Below are 23,126 nucleotides of genomic sequence, written 5' to 3' on the forward strand. Positions count from 1 at the left end.
CTCCTGAAGTGAATAATTAAAAGAGAATTTTAAATTTTAGTTAGCTATCTCGACAGTTCGTTTTACCACGTAGATGTAACGTTCGCCTCTTTAGGTAATCTACCTGAAAAGTCATAATTGCACTATCTTGCACAGGCAATTTTTTTTTAGAAATCTGTCCGAACTATAAGCGCATGCCCTCGCACACACATGCACGCGAGCGTTCGCACGCGTTAGTAACACCATATATACTAAAACTAAATCGCGAGCCTAAAACGTCTGCCTGCTCTTCACAAACACCTTCCAACTCTTGTAAATCGTTTATATTGCATGCTATGAGGATATCATTGAGACAACCTTCACGCACTTTGCGTCATCTGACGGCCACCGCAGGTACCTACGACGATGAGTGAGTTGTAGGAAGACGAGTGAATTGTCTGGTATGAGAGCTTTTTATGTCCTGCAATCGTACAAATTACGACTGCTGTCGTGGGAGCGAATGAGCTCATGTGCGTCTCGCTGGTTTGACGTTTTTCCAGGCCAGATTGCATTCGTCAGCACAATGCAAAATTTTTTTACACTCTTCTTTTTTTCTTACAGACCATATGAGCGACGCCTTCATGGATCCCAATTTATTTATGTATTTATTTATTTATTTATTTATTTATTTATTTATTTATTTATTTATTTATTTATTTATTTATCAAGGAAGTCAGGGCTGGGACATTACATGCGGAGGTTGGCATAACAAGGCCATCAGTGGGTTATTGCGGGGAATTTGAGTGATGGGCGTGCATCTTCAACGGCTTTCCTGAAACGTAGTGAATCGGTAATAAGTGCAACACCAGCCGTTTGTAAAAGGAAGAAGTGCTGTAATGCTGCTGTGTGGGCGTGAAAAAGGTATGCAGCATTAGGATGGCTGTGACATGCAATGGCCGTGAGGTGGCCTCATGAACTGCAAGTCTGTGGAGACTGTACGGTAAAACCTTTCGGAAAAGACAAAGTCGGGCTCCCTTTTGAGGGGAGGAGAGTGCGCAAAGCTGAACACGCGCTTTTAACGCCGAAATTCTGTTTTCATAGGTGTAATCGCATATAGCAAAACGAGTGGCTCGGTTCTGAATTAACTACCCGTAGCGGTTGCTTAGTGGCTATGTTGTTGAGCTGCTAAGGACGAGGTAGCGGGATCCAATCCCGGCAACGGTGGCCACATTTCGATGGAGGCGAAATGTGAAAACACCCTTGTACTTAGATTTAGGTGCACGTTAAATGATTCCAGGTAGTCTAAATTATCCCGGAGCCCCCCACTACGGCGTACCTCATAATCAAATCGTGGTTTTTCACGTAAAACCCCATATTTTTTTCTTTTTCTTTCTTGCTGAATGAATTCGAGGGTATTAATTAGGTTGCCTTGTTGTGGATCCAAAGTAGAGGTAGGATATTCTAATTTAGGGCGGCAAACTAAGGCATTATATGCTAACAATTTTAAAGAAGGAAGAGCCATTGACAGACTATGGTGCAAGTACCCAAGGACATGGTTGGCGTAGTTTGCAATTTGATTAATGTAGTAGGTCCCAGTCAAGTCGTGGCTAAAATGAACGCCTATAAGTAGTTATATGTATCAGCAGTAGCTGTCGATTGCTTGTTAAGAAAGTAGGGGGGGGGGGGGGGGGGAGTGTTGTGGCGACAAGGGGTGAAAGTGTACTGCTGATGTTTTGTCCGTAAGGAAGAAGAGCAGCACAGTCAGTGGCATCGCGAACGCATGGCTCGACAGCTCTGGTTCGGACTCTGTGTTGTGGTTAGGCGTCCTACCAGAGGCTGCTCGTCCGCTGCAACAAACCCCATTACAACTGGTGAAAGTGCTGAGTAGCCGTCACAACTACCATTGTGAAACAGCGACCATCTTGCTGTTGTTGCCGGTATCCGAAGATAAAAAAACCGTGCGAAGTTATCTACGGGTAGAAGAGTCTACTATTATGAGAAGGGTGACTACGATGCAATTTCTAAAAAACTTCGTAATTTCTTTTGTGTTTTCATGTGCTTATCTGAGGAGCATAATGTGCATGATATGTGGGACAATTTCAAGAATATGTTACTCGAGCTGGTAAGTGCACATATCCCCAATGTTGGTTCTTCACGACTTAAAAAGCACAAACAGCCATGGGTAATAACACATATACTAAAGCTTATCAAGAAAAGGTTTGCATTTAACACATTCAAGAAAAGCAAATCAGCTGCTCATTTCGCAAAACTACATATGATTACACGTGAATATAAGCTAGAGATAGAAAAAACTAAAGATGACTACTTCATTGAACTGAGCAACAAAATGAAATCAAACCCTAAAATGTTTTGGAAGTACATAAAACAGTGTGGTTCAGATTCCTTCGGAATGCAGGAGTTAAATTATAATGGTAAGATAATTACGGAAGACAAAGATAAAACTGCGTGCCTAAAGACCTTTTTTCATTCGGTGTTCTTACCCAACCACACCTGTCATATTCATCCACCTACAATGAATATTTCGCCTATGCTTCCTGTTGAGCTTAGTGTTAATGGAATAGAAAAACTATTGAAGGATGTTGATGAGAGTAAATCTAGTGGTCCCGATGGAATTCCCCCCCCCCCCCCCACCCCCCCCCGAGGTAACCTTCATTGCCGCTCTAGAACAAATACAAAACCATGCTGCCTGGTTTGTCTTGGGGCGGTACGGAAGGAGGGAGATGCACTGCAATGAATGCTGAGCTAGGATGAGAATCTCTTTCTGCCCGCCGCAAAAAACTGAGATTGAAAATTTTATATTCAATTTACTATCATAAGACTGGAATTAATGGGGAAATTTACCTACGGAAACCTCATTACATTTCAAAACGAACTGATCATAGTTGCAAAATCCTCGAGTACCCTGCCAAGACGAACATGTATGCCCAACTCGTTTTTTTGTTCCAACAATTAAACAGTGGAATAGGCTGACTGAAAAGCAAGTGCATTGGGTGAATGAAGATGTATTTTATTCCATGTTGTAAACCCCTGCTGTAATGCCTTTGGGCGCTGCGGAGTAATTGATGAATAAAGAATAAAAATAAAGGATGTTCTGTACGCGATTGAGTTCGGCATACTATCCGCCTGCTCGCACTAGATCATCTTAGGCTGAGATTTCATGTCTCGCTGTCATGTCGTCATCGGCTGTGCACGTGATGAAGTTGCCCTCTTCTCTCCGTTGTGTAACGCAATTTTCGACGACATTCCGCCTATACTCCAACCAAAATGGTCGTCCAGGACGATACTGTTTTTGATCCCCCCTTCTCTTCAGCTCTTTTGTCTGTATCCTGCGGCAATGTACCGGATGCGACAGTCCTTTTTACTCATTCATACCTCTTCATCACAGGCAAAGTTATCCCGCTTCCCTTCGCCACCCTTGGCGTCTCAGCAGGCTCCAGTACATTGCTCGTTCCCAACACGCTGGCTTGTCCTCTCATGTTGCTCCATTCAGAATGTCTTGGCCATGTCCAGCCCGATGACGCCACACTCATTGCGGGTGTACTGGGTGGTGATGCATGTGCCGCTGAGCGCATCTCTCAATGAACTCTGTACCACCGGAGATACTTCTTCCACGGTTGCCTTAGACGGCTCTGCCGATGACCTTACGTCTGTACAGCGCTCGCAGCTGCTTCACTTGTTTCCGCAGTTTCGTGCTTCCTTCGACTTCACGCAGTCTTCGCTGAGACGAACTTCAGCATGACATCGAAACTGGATCCCACAAGCCTTTGCACGAACGGCCGTATCGTGTTTCCGCCACCGGACACAAGGTCATTACAGAGCAGGTCGATGATGCTTCGTCTGGGCGTCATTCGATCTTCCACAGCTCTTGGGCCTCTCCCGTCATCCTCGTCACAGATAAAGATAATTACATGCGTTCTTGTGTTGACGGTCGCGACTGAACAAGATCACCCAGCAAGGTCGTCTACCATCTTCCCCGAATTAACGACGCTCTAGACAGCTTACAGCGCGCAGAGTTCCTTTAAGTCATTGGCTACTGGCGGCTTCCCATGGAGGAAGCTGATCGCCAAAAGACCGCATTCGTCACTCCAGACGGTTTGTACGAATTGAACGCTACGTCATTCTGACCTTGTAATGCACCTGCAAGATTCTAACGCATGATGGACAACTTGCGCGGCTTGAAGGGGCATATATGTCTTTGTTACCTTGACGACATGGTTGTCTTCGCTTCTGACTTTACGACGCACCTATTTTGCCTAAAACACGTGCTCAGATGCCTGACAGACCCTGGCCTACAACTCAACCTTAACAAGTGCGACTTCGCCACGCGGAAACTATTTTAGGATACGTGGCGTGGAAGGATGGAATTCTCCCTGACCCTGCGAAGCTTCGTGCCGTCACCGAGTTCCCTAAGCCCACGAACATGCGGAAACTTCGAAATTCCGTCGGAATTTGTTTGTATTTCCGCCGATTTGTTCGCAACTTCGCGACAATCATATCTGTCTCTCGTTCAACACCTTGGGGTGAGCTCCTGTGACCTGTCATCGTGGTCCACAGAATGCGACGCTGCTTTTACCACCCTTCGTCGCATTTTGACGTCATCTTCTATTTTACGTCAATTCGACCCTCACGCACCTACCGAAGCCCATACAGACGCTAGCGGGATTGACCTCGATCGGCGCTGTTCTTGCGCAACGTACATGTGTATGCCCTCCTCTACAGGCGAAATCACACGCCAGACAGTCGTAAATGGCCTCTCGTCACTCCAAGAACCTTGCGCTCAGAAACTTGCGCCTCCTTTCACATCGATTAACAGGGTGCTCACGCTGGCGCTTTTGGAGCTTACGAGCGTCTGCAACTGGTGTGGCATGTTCAACTTCGTTCGCAAGTTTGTTCGCTTATGCATAGACTGTCAACGCCGCAAACTACCACCGGATCATCCAGCTGGTATCGTGCAACCTCTCCCCTGCACCGCTCGCCCGTTCTACCATGTCGGTGTGGACCTCTACGGCCCGTTATCACTTACTGCAGGTGGAAGCCATTGGGTTATTGTCGCGGTAGACCGTTCAATGCGATATGCCGAAAAACACCCTCTACCAGCCGCCAAGGAGCGCGAGGCCGCTTCCTTTCTTCTTCGACACATAAAGCGGCGTCATGACGCCCCCAGAGAACACCTCAGCGACAGAGGCCGTGCCTTTCTGTCTGACGTTGTACTAGCCTTTCTTGCTGAATGCCACATTCTACGCCGCACCAGCACTGCACATCACCCCCAAACTAACGACCTTACAGAGCGTTTCAATCGCACTCCCTGGGACATGCTCGCAATGTTCATCGCATACGAACAAACTAATTAGGACCATGTTCGTCCCTTTGTCGCATATGCATACAACACCGCAACGCAGTCTACTACTGTGTTTTTTTTTCTCCTTTACGCTCGTCACCCTTCTCATACAATCGACACCATTCTACCATGCCATCCAGATACCTCAGAGCGCGTCTGTTACAATACATGCATATGAAAACTAGCGCCACTAAAAGCTAGTGGTGCTTATTAAGCTCCGAATAAAAGATGTGGCGCACGACGTCACCGGCAGTCGCAGCACGTGCTTCGATCCAACATGGTGTGCGCCTGTTTTTTTCTGGCACAATCATAATTTAGGCGACGAGGATCAACTGGTAATTGCACGATGCTAATGTACGGTTCTCTTGAGCTCTTCGAGCTCCACGTCCAGACATAGAAAGAGTATTTGGAACGAATGAAGCGGTACTTCGGTGCCAAAGACGCGCCAGTAAACAAGCGTCGCACCCTCTTTCTTAGTTGCTGCGGTTCCAGGAGGTACTCCATCCTGCGGAGCCTTCTTGCGCCAGGGAAGTCTACGGAAGCTACCCTGGCGATTTGCCTACAAATCCTCAGTAACCACTTTTCGCCGAAAGCTTCAGTCGTGATGAGTTGTTTACCCGCCGTGGTTGCTCAGTGGCTATGGTGTTAGGCTGATGAGCACGAGGTCGCGGGATCGAATCCCGGCCACGGCGGCCGCATTTCGATGGGGGCGAAATGCGAAAACACCCGTGTACTTAGATTTAGGTGCACGTTAAAGAACCCCAGGTGGTCCAAATTTCCGGAGTCCTCCACTACGGCGTGCCTCATAATCAGAAAGTGGTTTTGGCACGTAAAAACCCATAATTAAATTAGTGATGAGTTGTTTCAAGTTTAATTCTGGCATCGGCGAAGGGTACGAGTTGGTTAGCGACTACGCAGCCACGCTCAAGAACCTCTCAGAAAAAAATCACCGACGATTACAATACTCCCTAATGCGAAATTTGAGCACAGCTCTATGCGTGTTTTCATTTCGCGATATATTGGCTTGCGAAGGACAATCTGTCTCGTGCGGCACGTTCCAAGCGGAGAGAAGTGTGGCGCGTCTGCCCGCATTGGGAGAACGCAAGAGGCAGAGCGTGAGTGACGCGTGGGTGTGATTAACAGCAGCCGCCGCAGATAGACCTCCGCTCATGCAGCGCTTTGTTTCCACAGAGACGACGCGCGCTAATCTGGCGCCAAATCGTAGCCATCGCCTCCGCACAGCCAGTCTTGCGCGGCACTACGGTTTTCTTCTCACGCTTTCGTTCCACCAATGACGAGAGCGGCCCTTCGTCGTGGGCAAGTCGTGCCACCAGTGTCAGCGGCGACAACACCCAAGAGAGCGTCACATCGAGCCTTACTCGTAGCCGCTAGCCATCGCTTGCAGGAGCAGTGATCACCGACACACGCTGGTACCGCAGACTGACTTCAGCAGCTGACGCCGCGGCCGATCGTAGCCTTCCCCACCTCACGGCACCTTGCCAAACATTTTCCCTCTCGGAAGCGCAAATGAGATCGCCCACGCGGCTGCGGATGCCTAGGCCACCGGCAACTCTGCGCATGCGCAGGCCGTCTCCCCTCCGCCCCTCCTCCGCTATCGGCCTCGTGGTTCCGCTCCAACCTCATCCTGCGCTATCGCCTTCTTTTTTTCATCTCCCGCTGCGCTCTGCGTTCGTTTTTATTCTTCGCAGCGCTAGTTCGCTCGGTTACGCTGACGCCGACGGACAACGCCAGAGCTGCGCTCTAAAACTGCAATTTCGGAACTTTTCTCAACGACTTGCTTAGAGACCGCATCCTTTGTAGGATCAACGATCCTCAAGTGCAAACCAGGCTACTAGACGACCTTAGCCTCACGTTAGAATCCACAGTAACGTCGGCACTGGATACGGACCCTGCGAAACGTGATGCGTTGAAACTCTCTGCTACTTCAGAAGCGTCTTCTACAGCAGTTAATGCTATCCAGGCTCCTCATACAAAGCGTGTTAGTTGCTACCGCTGCGGTGACACGCACTCCGTGACTAAGTGTTCCCACGTTCATGATGCTTGCAACTGTCAATTGCCACAAGAAAGGACATACAGCTAAAGTATGTGAGACAAAAAGCGCTAATTCTATTCAGAAATCTATCGTACCCAAGCAAAAATATCACCAGATGAGGAATGCCGGCAAGCAAGCTGTTGTGCATGCAGTAGATGAGCCAGGAAGCCAGGTTGGAACTTCATGCAGCTAGCACAGAAACCTACGATATGTGGAAAATTTCTTCGACGTCACACTGGTCCTACAAGATCAATCATTTCATTCTTCTAATTGAAATATAAGGAAGACCATTTAAGATTGAGCTTGACACAGAAGCAAGCGTATCCATAACTTGGAAGGTGACATTACACCGTGAGTTTCCGACGCTGCATTGTGCACCTTCATTCAACTAAGGAGTTACACCGGTGAAATCAAACATGTCCTTGGAATAGTTGTGGTATTATCAAAGTACAACGATAACCATCATAATCTTCTATTATTAGTAGCGCATGGTAAAGCACCATTGCTTCTTGGACGTAACTGGACAGAGGCGTTGAATACGTCATTCAACACGTCCCTCTTCAGTGTCGCTGAAATGTGTTCAATAAGTGATTCCCAACAGCTTGTACAGAACCATCGTGCGTTGTTTTTTTTATGGGCCAAGAACTTTCCTAGACGTCACAGTTAAACTTGCCTTCAAAGAGGGAGCAAATGCCCGTTTTTTTTTTTTTCAATACCAGAACAGTTCCGTTTGCGTTGATGGATGAACTGTCTTAAGAACTGCAAAGGTTGCAGCGGGAAGACATCATACAACCTGCACGCTCGTCTGACTGGGCAGCACCTATTCGAGTCCTCAAGAAAGATGGCCGGACGTGCATCTGTGGAGACTACAAGGGGACTGCGAATGCCGTTGTAATTGTGAACAAGTACCTAATCTCAAAGGCTGAAGAATCGTAACCGAAGCTGTAAGGTGGGATCAAATTTACTAAGGTAGATGCAACTGAACACGCCAAAAGGTGTCATCAAATATAGGACACTTCCTTTTGGGATTACGTCAGCGCCATTCATTTTCCAAAGGGAGATGGAAATCCTTCTTCAAGTTCTATCATGTTGCAATCTACTTTGACGACATCTTGATGACAGGCACCGACAACAAGGACCATGTGAACAATCTCTTTAAAATATCCTAGCGAATGGAGAAGACACACCTGAAGCTCAAATATATCAAATGCCAATTCATTATGTCCTCTGTCGAGTACTTAGACCATGTCATTAATGCCAACAGTCTGCACCCTGCTCCACGCAAGGTTGAGGCAGTTCTTTGTGTGCCTGTGCCAAGCAACGTCAAATACCTACATAGTTTCCTTGGTTTGGTGAATTACTACAGGAAGTTTTTGCCAAACTTGGCTTCAGTTCTCAATCTTCTGCATTATCTTCCGACTAATAACGTCCCATGGACTTAGAAAAACAGAGCATGAAGATTTATTTCTAGAAGCAAAGCAACTTATATCTACCACTCCTATATTGGTTCACTATGACTATAAGAAAGAACTGTTCCTAATCGGTAATGCGTCTCCAACGGGCCTTGGGGCCCTCTTAGCTCATCAGTTAGACCATTTCATCGCATTGGCATCTAGAAGCCTGCGACCTGCCGAGAAGAATTACTGTCAGCTCGACAAGGAAGTTTTAACGTCAATCTACGGCGTTACAAGATTCCACGAGTACCTCTGGGGAAGACATTTTGTCGCTGTTACAGATCACAAGCCGTTACTCTGATATGTTGGCCGAGACCAGGCCATTCCAGAATGCAGTTCTTCTAGCATTGTGCGTTGAGCCCTTATGTTACTTGCTTACAACTATACCTTGATATATAGTCCAGGAATCAAGATAGGGCATGGTGATAGACTGAGTCGTTTGCCACTGAAATGCGACAACTTCATGATCGGACATTCCTCAGACATATTAATGTTGTAAGAACGTTACCCCCGAGTTTTGTCATCTGCAGCAATAGCACAGGCCTCGAAAAAAAACTGTGTTGTATCAAGTTCATGACATAATTTTGCAAGGACCACAACTTCCACAGGAGGCTGAATGGAAACCATTCAAGGTTCGTGATTTTGAGCTCAGTTTTCAGGACAAAGCTATTCTCTAAGGAACAAGAGTCACTATCCTAGCTGTACTTCAAGATGAAGTGCTAAAACTTTTGCGTGACGGTCGTCCAGGTATTGAGAAAATGAAGTATATAGCCCCAAGTCCCGTCCGGTAGCCCAACATCGACCACGATATTGTTAGGAAGGTCAAGTCTTGCACTCACTGTATGCCAAGAACATTAGCATATGCCGCAACCAGCGCAATCTACGCCTTGACCGTTTCCGGAGAATCTTTGATCACGCCTGCACATTGATTTCGGTGGACCGAAAATTGCAATATATGCAATATTCGTAAACTGCAATATGTGCCTTCAGTAAATAATTGAAACGTTAATTGGTGAGACTCTGTTAATTAGCCGATTATGCATTTTGATTGGTCATGCGAGTAATGTCGGCTGCTTCGAGTAATCCAGCTCAAGGACCACAATTACCGTATCTGCCACAAGTAGCTTTTAAAAATTCCGTATGGTCGAGAAAAAACACCCTGTATATATAAGAAAAGGAAGTGGCCCAAGAAAGGTGCCTTGCGGCATGCCTCATAGGATGGTAGAGGAGGAGGAAGAGCGGAAATTGGTATACACAAATTGGTGTCTATTGGGTGTAGATGCTGACATGACAGTTTAACCAGTAAACGGTTATATGAGGGACCTCCTCGAAGGAGTTCTCGAAGTCAAGGAAAAGCTCATATACAGGAACGTTTAAGTCAACGGAAGAGTGCAAGTCATGAGAGAAAAGTGCAAGTTGTGTGTCGCATGAATGGTTTTTCAGGAACCCATGCTGGCTGTGACAAAAAAGTGAACATTTGAAAGGAAACCCGCAACATTTGAATACATAAGATCTTTCATGACTGTAGAGCAGAAGTTTATTGCAGAGATGGAGGTCGGTAATTGTTTGGATATGAACGATTGCCTTTCTTAGAGGAGGGACACGGATGCATAGGATTAGCAGACCGAGAAGAGCACTGTCAGGCTAAAAGCTGGGCATCAGAGGGTTAAGCTGGGGCCGGGAGACGGGGCGTACCAATTCTCCGATCTGTATTTATGCGAAAATGTAGAATATATGAAGCACCTTTTTTGGTCGTGTCCGAGTAATCGCACGGAAAGGGACGCTCTTCTTGGGAATTTACTAAATCTACTTAAGAGAAGCCTTCCGCTTGCGCGCCTGCAACATTTTGCGTTTCCAGGAAGGCCCATCATAGGCCCGCAACGAAGCTTCACATCTTATTCCATTCCTAAATGACACTGGATTGCTGGAGGTGTGGTGACATACCCCAGTGAAGGTAACAGCGTTAAAAACAGGACCAAGACGAAAGTATACAAACACGGCACTGACTAACAACTAACTTAATTGCTTGTCTACACCAATGCATACTGAGTGTAATCAGTATCAGGAAAAAGCAAGGACATACGACATCCCCGCTAACAGAGTGGTGTCACGTGCTTGATAAGTACATGTCTTCATTATGACGCTACGACAGCGAAGGCACACTGACACAATTTTCACCACATTAATGGACGGTGAAGGCTTCGAAAATTTCGCGTTTGCGTTGCTCATGGTATCTACCTAAATTGCGCACTCGCCAAGCATGGATTAACGATTACATCTCGTGCAGTATTCGGCTAGATGGCTACTAACCAAACCTTTCAGCGAGTACGCATGTTCTCGAAGTATATGATTTATACTCTCGGAGTATATGATGTAGCTATACACACACCTAGGGGGGATATCCGGGTGTCCTGACCTCCCCTCTCCCCCGCCTTAAAATTTGTGTGCGCAGCGCCAGCGTACGGCACGTGTCAAACTCATGAAGTCCTGCTTCCCATCTGTTTTGGGAAGAACAGCTGCGAAGAAGCTTTGGAGAGACAAGAAAGGTTTAATGACTATTGAAGAGAACCTTTAGCACGTAAAAAACTCATCACCACCATTTGGGAGGGCTGCGAGAAATAATCAAAGCTTTATTAATTGCTTGTTGGAGCCATTGTAGCTTTCTAAGAAGTATACAGCGCGAGAAATATTGAAAATATGTAATAGTAGACTACATACCTTGAAGAACGTGCTGGCTCAGTTTCAAAGTTGCAGAGCGATTCGGGGAGTGACTAGAAGTTAACAAAATGCCACGGGAGCGGCGATAATGCCTTTCCACGCATTAACAATTCTGTTCAGCCAAGCACTTATTCGCGTGCGCCATATCGGGCTCTGACACTACGGTGAAGGTCATAGCGTGATAGCCTCAATTATTGAAGCATATTTTTCACGTGTACTGGAACAGTTGGTGAATAAAAAACAGCATCAAATTATTAGCAAAAATTGCTGTTTGACGCCACCTCTAAGCGTTGCGTAGTGCCGGAGGCGACGTATGCTCTAATATTTATTTATTCATTTATTTATTTATTTATTTATTTATTTATTTATTTATTTTTGCGCGTGGAGAGGGTTCCCTCCAGTAGATAAGATAACCTTAAATAGGGCCTGAACCACCCATCGAGCTTCGCGAAAAAACGCAGTCCGCGGAAAGCACACGCTGCTGTGAACATCCCAGCCAGATTTGAACATCTGAGCGCGCACTCAAGCACTGCCGTGCAGAAAGCAAACACTGCGTACACGCACGGCCGCCGCGGGGTGCCGCGACGAGTCCGCTCGCTAAGCTCACCGCGGTTTGCGGAGGACAATCGCGTGCTCTCTGTGGGTGACGTGGCTACAAGCGCGTGGCGAGCCGACATGTTTGCACAGCGTAAAGGACGAGGACTGAAGGAAGAACACAACACAGGCGCTGACTTCAACTGATATTTATTTGCGAAATCGCCAGAACTATATACACGAGCAAAAGTAATGAAAAAAAAAAACTTTTGCCTTATGTCACACGTGAGCCCCTATTACATCACAGCCAGATACTTCATTTCGTTTTTGGTGAGGGCAATAGACGGCATGTTGATGCAAAGGTCACCCAGCCGCTATATCTTGTCAGCCTCTATGATTTCACGTGCAAGCTGTTCTCGGCGGAGAACTGCATTGGCGTTCCAGTTAATTTTCTACTTTAATGCATAAAACGAAGTTTTCTACAGAAAGTAAGTGGAACGCCATTTCTCCGCAAAGTTCTGGAGTTAATATCTCGAAACTGGTGTCATCCTGAGAATTCGTTACAAGTGGATCCGTCTTGCGAACTCCCCGGCTAGAATTTGTAAATTGCAATATGTGCCATAAGGTAATTAGATAAAACTTAATTGTTCAATTTTTGTTAATTCGTCGAGTATGCATTTCAATTTTTTTTTTTTGTGCACGTAATGTGTGCCTCTTTGAGTAGACCAGCTCATGGACTAGAATTGTGCTATCTGCCACAGGCAATTAAACAATTTTTTTATGTGTTCGCTGAAACACCCTGTGTACTTGAAATATATAGTAATTAAGCCTATATATATCGAGAATCTACTATATCTGGCTTGAAGATGATGATCCTATATATAAACGTAGGACGTGCACCTGACTGAGGTTGATGTCTCTCTCTGGGGCAGGCCTCGGACACCGAGGTGGTGTGGGTGCTTCGGCTGTGCGTGGTTGCCGTGGCCGCTTTATCGGCCATCATGGCCGTGGCGGTGCGCTCGGTCTACGACCTGTGGGCGCTGAGCGCCGACCTGGTGTACGTGGTGCTTCTGCCCCAGCTCCTAGCCGCCGTGTTCTTGGGCCGCCGGTGGTGTAACGCGGTCGGTTCAGTGACCGCCTTCACTTTGGGCCTGGCACTGCGCGTTCTGGGCGGGGAGCCTGTGCTGGGCATTCCGGCCATCATGCAGTATCCGCTCTACGACGACGGCAGGCAGCTATTCCCTTTCAAAACGACCACCATGCTCCTGTCCGGCATCACGCTGCTCGCCGTGTCCCGCGTGGCCGATTGGGTCACCGGCTCCAAGCGCACCAGTCACCGCGAGACCCCGCCTTTGCCGGCGTGCAAACTGCCTAAAGAGCCGGCGCTCACTTCTAACGACTTGTGGAAATAGCTAGCCATATCATTGTATAGGGACCACTGCAACATTGCTTCATCGTTTGACAACACCGTAAACGGTCCCCGAGACATGCTGTGTTGAAAAACTGCAACCTGTATTTCTTCCGCGGCCGCATATTCTAGGATTTTTGCTCCTGAAAAAAATGGCACTGGACGTCGCATGCAAAGACAGAAGCACGTGAGGCGTCAGTTGTCTTTTCACGCCTACAAGAGTCGCACGTAATTGTGATGGGCACGTGCGCGTGTGCACCAGGCAAACTGGACGTGCGCCTAGTTAACCTTCTTTCCTTTCCTCTCTTCGTTGTCCTTCGCTTGACACTGCGCATAGACGAACAGCTCGCTGCGCGTCACCATGTACAGTCAAGCGCCTCTACAACGAACGCCTGTACAACGAAATTACAAGTATAACGAAGGAATGATTCTGTCCCGATTCTATCGTGGGTTGTGCGGTGTGCGACCTTTACAACGAATTGGCGTGTATAACGAATGATTTCAGAGGCCCCAAGTACTTCTTTATGAAGGTGTCCGACTGGAGTTGACATTGTGGACTGTTTCGTGGCAAGCAAATGCATGTACGCATGAAGGTAACCACATTAATAGCGCGCGCGACGATAAGCATGAGCTTTGACACGGCTTCGTCTCCATGTGTGCTTATCAAATGGTCGTGACAGCACCATCTATAGTCCCTCCCACAGTTTTGCAGCGAAGGTGCTTGGGGTAGTTCTCCAACAGTTTTCGTGAGGCGGCGGCAACGTGTTGCGACGTGGGAGATATCTAATGTCAGCCACAGGACAGGCTAGCTGATCCCAACTTGCACCTGCAAATTTCCTAATTTCATCGCCCCACCAAGTTTTGAGCCGTCCTCGACTGTGCTACCCTTCCCTGGGCACCTATTCTGTAATTATAATAGTCCACCAGTTATCTACACTACGCATTACATGGACTGCCCAGCTCCTTTTTTTTTCTTGATGTCAACTGGAATATCGGCTATCCCCGTTTGCTTTCGGATCCACACCTCTCTCTGTCTCTTAACGTTACGCCTAACATTTCCCGTTCCATCGCTCTTTGCGTGGTCCTTAACTTGTTCTCGTGCTTCTTCTCGAAGTTTGTGCCCCACACGTTAGCACCGGTAGAATGCAATGATTGTACACTTTTCTTTACAATGACAGTGGTAAGTTCCCGATCAGGATTTGGTTATGCCTGCCGTATGCACTCCGACCCATTTTTATTCTTCTGTACGTTTCCTTCTCATGATCAGGGTTCCCTGTGAGTAATTGACCTAGGTAAACGTACTCCTTCACAGACTCTAGAGGCTGACTGGCGATCATGAGCTCTTGTTCCCTTGCCCGGCTATTGATCATTATCTTTGTCTTCTGCATATTAATCTTCAACCCCACTCTTACATTTTCTCTGTTAAGGTCCTCAATCATTTGTTTTTATTCGTCCCCAGTGTTGCTGAACATGACAATGTCATCTGCAAGCCGAAGGTTGCTGAGATATTCGCCGTTGATCCTCACTCCTAAGCCATCCCATTCTAATAGCTTGAATACTTATTCTAAGCAGGCAATGAATAGTATTGCAGAGATTGTCTTCTTGCCTGATCCCTTTCTTGATAGTAAACTTTCTACTTTTCTTGTGGAGTACCAAGGGAGCTGTGGAATCTTTGTAGATATTTCCCCAAAATAATGTCTCCTGTACTCCTTGATTACGCAATGCCTTTATGACTGCAGGTATCTCTACTTAATCAAATGCCTTTTCATAATCTATGAAAGTCATATAGAGAGGTTGATTGTATTCTGCAGATTTCTCAATTACCCGATCGGTGACATGGATGTGATTCACATTAGAATATCCCTTCCTGAAGCCAGCTTGCTTTCTTGGTTGATAGAAGGGAGTACTGTACACACATTTTTGGCGTAGCAGCATATTGTTGTCGAGCCCTTCCGGCCACGTATACGACATTGCTCTGCCAACTCATCTTCATTGAGGATCCGTTTTAGCGGCATTTTTAACCTTCCGTTAATCAAGGGAAAACGGACCAATCGCAGATGCCGGCCGGCACCACCTTCTTCATCCGGTTATCTACTTTCACTGCGCTACCTCGGCCCCACCAAAACCCTCTGTACTTCTGAATGCTCCTCAACTCTTATCAGCTCCTTAGATAAGAAAAAAAACTGAAGGTAGGCAAAAAATAACCTCCTATAAACGAGGAGAGCGTTTTATTGGACTGTTCAGACAACCCTGCGGGTCACCGCCCGATGTTTGCGTCGGCTGTTACGTAAATTTGACGTCATGCAATTGGAACAAAAAAAGTCATGAGCCATTCCACTCTGTGAAGGTGGATGACCAGCGATTCTGCTTAGCACACGGCACAGAAGTGACATAGAAGTCTGAACAAAGGTAAGAACATATTTATTGTCCTGATTGGTTGTCATCGTGACGATAGGTGTGCACACACATTTTCGTATCATCTCTGTTAGTAAATGAGTCCGTCTGTTAATAAATGAGTCCGTCACGTAAGAAAATGAGTGGCTCATACCCCGTTAAGGAATGGTTCATACCACCGTAAATAAAGTAAAAAATTTAACACGGCCTCCCCATTACGACGACAGAAGAGAAATGAAATCTACGCTGGAATGATGAGTGGCAACTCAGCCAGCTGTGGAAGAAGATGACGATGCTTGGCCGCTCTATTACCAGGCGGTGGCTCAACCAATGACATAAGCACAACGATTGGCTAATAACTGAACAAAGCTGAGCTACAGCGGGCAAAAGAGAAGGAGAGAGATGCGTCCCGCGCGGGAAATAAAATACCGATTCGTCACATCAGCGAGTTCGATCAACATTTGACGAAAGGGCTCGGCTGCTTACCAGCAAGCTATCTATTATTTTGCGAACAGCATTCTTGCATTGTCATACAAGTTTATTTCCGGTTATGTAGCTATCCATCTATCCCCTAAAATATGGCAGGCCTATCCCGAAGACAGCGTAGTTTTAAAAAGTGGGCTGATCCCGAAGTTAGTGCTGTTTAACTATGGGCTGTTCAGGAGAATATGTGCCACTGGGTATGAGTCAATGGGTATGTGTCGATGGGTATGTGCCGCTCTTCTATGAACCTGCTTGACGCCAACTTAAGTCCCTGTGTGCGTACCATTGTATATCCGCGGGTTCCACGGCGGCTGCGCTGACCAGAGGCAACCTAGCACATCCTAATGGTATGCGAAGGTATTCACCCAGCGAGACCCATAGGTAACGTCCACCTTTCAAAAGCGCTGGGATTCAAAGCACGCACGCACGCACGCACACGCACACACACACACACACACACACACACACACATATATTATATATATATATATATATATATATATATATATATATATATATACGCCAATACTCTAAACGTCTCTTGCTTATCTCAACTGCCTGGTCGCTTGATGCCTCCACCCGCTATTCTATATATATATATATATATATATATAGATATATAATATATATATAGATATATAATACACAGTACTTTTTAAAAAAAATGGTGTTAGGCTGCTAAGCACGAGGTCGCGGCATCGAATCCCGGCCACGGCGGCCGCATTCCGATGGGGGCGAAATGCTAAAACACCCGTGTACTTATATTTAGGTGCACGTTAAAGAACCCCAGGTGGTCGAAATTTCCGGAGTCCTCCACTACGGCGTGCCTCATAATCAGAAAGTGGTGTTGGCACGTAAAACCCCATAATTTTTACTTTTAAAAAATTATAGGGTGTCTTAAGATCTCTCTTAAGAGGTGAACGGCGAAAGCCTACTCTTCCTCTTCTTATCGTTCGCCTCTTTCTTTTTGCCTCTTCTCTTTCTCTTCTTTCTTTTAGTCATTACTGCTCACTACTAAGCATTTTTAGTCATTTGTAATCAATTGCGGTAATGACTAGCCATCGTTAGACATGTTGGTCTAATCATGATCATCAGTAGTCATTACAAGTCATTTCACTATTAGTCATTACTGGTCATTACTAAGCATCTTTAGTCATTTCTAATCAATTTTAGCCGTTAGAAGTTGTCGTTAGACATACTGGTCATTTCATAGTCAGTACTAGTGATTATAAGTCATTTATTTATTTATTTATTTATTTAACCATACTGCAGGCCAATTCTTTGGCCCTAGCAGGAGGGGCATTTTCGGAATGACAAACAGTGAATAACAGCAATAAATTCTCAAACAGCAAATGGGCAAAAGCAACAGCGCTAACACAATGAATCAATTTTCAACAAAACAAAAAACAAGAAAAAACAGACAGAACAGAACTAAACCAGCAGCAAATACCTACATTTATACAATTGCAAACATCTATTGCTCACAAAAGAAACGTTCCAGTTCTGCCGAAATGTCTTCGGCCTTGGTAACACTTGGCCGCAACTCATTCCACTCTAACTGTTCTAGGGAAAAAACTGTATTTGTAGAAATTAGGTTTCGCGAAAATAGGTCTCAGTGAATGTTCTGCGGTGTGCCTTGTTTTCCTAGTAGCAGCAGGTTGAACATAACTTGATTCAGATAGGGCGATTTTTCCGGTCATAAAATTGTGAAGTAACAAAAGTCTGTTTATTTTTCTACGTATCTCCAATGTTGTAATGTTATTACGTTTCATCAGAGACGATGGTGAATCCGTCCTTCTATATTTTCCGAATATAAACCGTACAGCCTTTCTTTGAACACCCTCAAGTTTAATTATATCCTTCTTAACATGCGGGTCCCACAGCGCAGACGCGTACTCTAACTTCGACCTAACACATGCGTTATAAGCTAGAAGCCGAACACTTACAGGAGCATTTCTAAGTTTCCTCTTAAGAAAACATAGCTTTTGAAAAGCTGACGCGCAGATGTCTGAAATGTGCACACCCGATGAAAGATTACTGGTAAGAGTTACCCCCAAGTACTTATATTTATCAACCTCCTTTATAATGCTGCCGTTAATGTGGTAAGTGAAGGTACTCGGACATTTTTTCCTTGTTACACGTAGAAGAACAGTTTTTTCCCTATTCAGTTCCATGCCCCAGTTCTCACACCAGTCGTGAATTGCCAGAACAGCTGCTTGTAAAGAGGCGTGGTCATTTGCATTCGAGATTGTTTTAAAAACCACACAATCATCAGCAAATAATCTGATTGAGACATCCTTTGGTATTACCTTCGTTAAATCATTTATATAAATTAAGAACAACAATGGCCCTAACACACTCCCCTGTGGAACCCCCGAGGTAACTGGCAGCACACTGGAAGAAAAATCCTGCACTTCTACAAACTGTTGCCTATGATTAAGGTACGCGGAAATCCACCTAACAACAAAGAGTGGAAGTCCAATGCTCTCCAACTTAAACAATAATTTATTATGCGGTACCTTGTCAAATGCCTTGCAAAAGTCCATAAACAATACATCTACTTGGCCAGTCATGTCAAGAACACTAAACAAATTATGCAATGTCGATACCAGCTGTGTAACTGTTGACATACCCTTTCTGAACCCGTGCTGATGAACCTATAAAACTTTATTTTCGGAGAGGAAGCCTTGTATGTGCTTAGCAATCACATGCTCTAACATCTTACAGCATTGACTGGTCATTGAGACAGGGCGGTAGTTAGAAGGCAGAGAACGGCTGCCCTTTTTGTGTATGGGAACGACTCGGGCCAGACGCCAATCATCAGGTATTTCGCCCATTTCTAGTGAAAAGTTAAAGAGCTCTGTTAGGTACCAAGAAATTTGTTCGGCATATCGCCTCAAAAATAGGTTCGGGACACCGTCCGGCCCAGTAGCTTTACGCGTATCAACATTTAAAATCAATGCCAAAACCCCTTCACGCGTTACCCGAAGGCCCTGCGGGAGGTCCGATGCAGTGGTTCGTGGCTCATATTCTTCATACTCAGAAAATACACTTTGAAAGTACTCGTTAAAGGTCTCCGCTATGCTGGAAGGATCTGTCTGAATGACACCATCGACATTCAATTTGGACACTTCGACTTTTGTGTTCCCTAAGTAGCGCCAGAACTTAGAAGGATCGTTTTTAATGAACTCCGAAAGGCTGTTGTTGAAAAAAATATTTCTAGCTTGCCTAACTTTCCATAACAAATCATCTTTAAGGTGTCTGAACTGCTCGGATTCTGTTTTACCTTTCTTCTTCCATCGTTTTAATTTTCTTTTACTCTGAATTATTTCTCTGGTGATCCATGGATTTAATCTACGCTGACGGAGCGCTTTTAGTGGCACAAAGTTTTCTATACAGTGGTGAATAACATTACGAATGCGCTTCCATGCTGCCTCTATATTACTTATAGGACCGCATAGATGAGTATCCAAATAGTCTATTATGGCCACATCATCCGCCCGAGCGAAATCCTTGATAACTTTTATCACAGAAGCATTTTTTTGCCTATCAGTGTCTTTAATCCATGAGTAGAAAATTAAATTGTGATCTGAAATACCCTCCTCAACTAGCAGAGTGCCTCCGCCGAAAATGTCACTGATAAATAAAAGATCTAGGACTGCATTTCCTCTTGTGTTTACTTTCACGACTTGCTCGAGGTTAAGGGAAAGCATAATGTCCAATATGGCGTCTCCAGGGGTGGAGCAACCATAATGAAGCTCTTGCCAATTAATGAAGGGCAAATTAAAATCACCGGTTATTACGATACTTTTTCCCTGAAATTGTAGCGCATGATCGTACAATTGGGTCAAATACAAGTCATCAGTATCGGGAGGGCGATAAACAGCGACAAGAACAAACGTAATATCAAAGAACTCGACTCTCAAAAACAGGCTTTCGTGGTTAACAATCTGGTCAAGTACTTGTACGTTGACCCCTTTTGGAGCAATGACAGCTACGCCGCCACCACGTGAGCCTCTATCCCGTCTGTACAGCTGATAGGCCGGCGAAACAACTTCATCGTCTCGAATAAACTCATTCAGCCAAGTTTCTGTTATGACGCAGACATGTGGATCGTACAGCAGCAACAAATCTTCAAGTTTATCTAATTTATTCACAACACTTCGAGAATTCAGAGAAAGCAAGCGTAGCTGGCAAGGCTGTAGTCGCTAGCTAGGCGCAACCACTGGAAGGTTTCGGCAAACGCTTCTGGGTTTTGGTACTGCTTTGCGTGAATGGGAGCCATCGTCCCATGTGTAAGGGCAGTCGTCAACCCAAAGCCTATCGTGTACTAGAGACACCTTCTTTCCGGCTTCCTTATCAGTCTTGGCACTGGCCCAAAGTAGCTTACGCCTTCTGAGTGTGTCTGCGCAGTAGTCATTTTGAATAGAAATTTGCGTTCCTTTTAGTTTTTTTACGTTGTTCCAGACCGCTTGCTTTTCCCTGTAATCTTGGAAATAAAGAATAATCGGACGATTGCGCTTTGGCCGGCCAAGCCTGTGAATACGGGCGACCGACAAGCAAGTGACGCCCATTTTATCTTGAAATAGTTCTTTTATAATGGTAGTCCGCAGGGTTGCTTCCGATTCTGCAAGTGTATCAGGAACGCCGAATACAATCAGGTTTGACCGGTGGCTTCTATCCTCTAAGTCAACTAATTTTTCCTGCTGCATGTGAAACATCTTTTCTATTTCCGCTAAGCCAATACCTTCGTTCAGAGAAGTCTTGTTTTTTCATTCTTTTACTTCGTCTTCTAGTCTTGTCAAACGGGAACCAAAGCTATGTATCAATTTTTCCGTAGTCTCCAGGCAGTCTTTCAAGTGGGATATGTCAGCTTTAATCGACTTCTGACCTTCCACAAGCATTGCTAACATCTCCTCTACCGTAGGTCCAGGATTTTCCTCTACATCGCCACATATTAACAGTTTGCAAACACAAAAACAGTCGTACGCAATGCATACGCAAGTGTGTGGGCACGGCACGACAACCAGGAATCTGCTATCACTTCTCAAGGAACTGCAACTAACCTGTAAGACGACAACGAAACGCATGGTGAGTGACCTGCGCCCAGCGCTTTCGCCGTGCCCACTGAATTTCATCAGGAACGGTGCAGTCTTTATCGGGTAACTTGCTGGTGACGTCACAAGGCCACGGGTTGAAGTAAGGGGCGGGGCATCCTCGTGTGGTCATTTCAGTCATTGTTAGTCATTACTGCTCACTAGTTTAACAACACCTGCAGACGGGTTAGATGGTGCATTGCAGATCGACAGAAAATAAGCGCACAGGAACACGAACAGCCGAGAAAGACACAGGACAGGCGCTACCTGTCCACAAGACAGACACAGGTAACGCCTGTCCTGTGTCTTTCTCGGCTGTTCTAGCGTCTCTTCCTGTGCGCTTATTTTCCGTCGAACTGCTCACTAGTAAGCATGTTTAGTCATTTGTAATCAATTGTGGTCATTACAAGCCGTCGTTAGACATACTGGTCATTTCGTAGTCATTACAATTCATTAGTAGTCATTTTAGTCATTACTACTCATTACTAGACATTTCTAATCATTTCTAATCAATTGTGGTCATTACAAGCCGTCGTTAGACGTATTGGTCATTTCGGAGTCATTAGTAGCAATTACAAGTCATTATTAGTCATTACTAGTCATTTTTAACCTCTACCAATCTCTATTATAAAGTTATGATTCATTAACTGTCATTATCAATCATTTTTCATTCTTTAGTTTGTCTTTAACCTGTCTTCATATGGCGTGATGACGCTTCGGCGGACACTCCGGCGGTCTGCTGACACAAACTTCACGATGAGCCTAGAAAGGCTTTCGCCTTAAAACAAATACGCACTCAAGCCCTTCAGCACAAGTATTTCGTCAACAGCAGACGGGCTGCCGTCATGACGAATGGGTCGAGCGACACTGCTCCTATGTCAGTCCACTCAGGCTAGCACAGAACTGGTTTACTCGTGCAAAATGAATACCTGCACAGAAAATAAAGTGAAAAAATTTGTGCTCACCTGCTGTCATTAGGAAACCTGAAAAACTTGGCATAACTGGGATTCCCAGTATTAGAACACCACAAAGCCGTGCAACACATCTGATGCCCCGATGTAGCCATTTTCGCTGAATGCTTGGTTGACCTGGTTTCCTGCGTGTTTCGTTCGTTGCACGCCTGATCAAGCTTCTCTGTCTTATCTTTCTCATCTTCGTACTTGGGAAGACAGCCGAAGCAGGTGATCAAGCGCGATGCGACTCGTGATTTCGCTGAGCGAGTGGCAAGGGTGAGCGGAGGTAAGCTCGACGGACGCACGAAGACAACCACTTCCCGCGTTTTGCCCGATTTAAAATTAACAAAAACAGAAATAAAAAAATTGGTTAGGATGTCTGGCAACCGCTTGGAGCGCGCATGTTCCTTGAAACCGAAACTAGCGCTCGCCTTCCGGGGATCGCACAAGATTTCGGGCCTTCAATAAAATTGTTTTGGTTAGTAATAACCACAAACCGTACAGTATGACTCGCACTTGTCATGTGGTCGAGCGACCGGCTGCGGACTTCGCGACAAGCGTGCGGCATGACCATGTGAGATCTTATTGCAGCGTTCGTTTTTTGAGCAAAAAAAGAAAATGAAAACATATGTGTGCGTGCGTGCGCCGTCGGATTCTTTTTATGCGATACCCTTCGTATAATACTGCTTTACAGGGCAAAAAGGCAATGCCGAAGC

General features: G+C 45.6%; 2 protein-coding genes across 2 annotated transcripts in view; one reads left to right on the top strand and one right to left on the bottom strand.

Annotated features, from left to right (window-relative positions):
* The window catches only part of LOC126547626 (high-affinity choline transporter 1-like), an 80,177-nt gene extending 66,097 nt beyond the window's left edge, over window positions 1-14,080 (top strand). The window contains exon 11 of the mRNA XM_050195527.3: window positions 13,009-14,080. Coding sequence (XP_050051484.3) covers window positions 13,009-13,488 — 480 coding nt within the window. The 3' untranslated portion in view covers window positions 13,489-14,080. The remainder of the gene's footprint in view (window positions 1-13,008) is intronic.
* LOC126548494 (cytochrome P450 4V2-like) overlaps window positions 1-22,701 on the bottom strand; it is a 365,265-nt gene extending 342,564 nt beyond the window's left edge. Inside the window, exon 1 of the mRNA XM_055063137.1 lies at window positions 22,423-22,701. Coding sequence (XP_054919112.1) covers window positions 22,423-22,609 — 187 coding nt within the window. The 5' untranslated portion in view covers window positions 22,610-22,701. The remainder of the gene's footprint in view (window positions 1-22,422) is intronic.
* Between the last annotated feature and the right edge of the window lie 425 nt (window positions 22,702-23,126).

Source organism: Dermacentor andersoni, chromosome 1 (assembly GCF_023375885.2).
Source record: "Dermacentor andersoni chromosome 1, qqDerAnde1_hic_scaffold, whole genome shotgun sequence".
NCBI lineage: Eukaryota > Metazoa > Arthropoda > Arachnida > Ixodida > Ixodidae > Dermacentor > Dermacentor andersoni.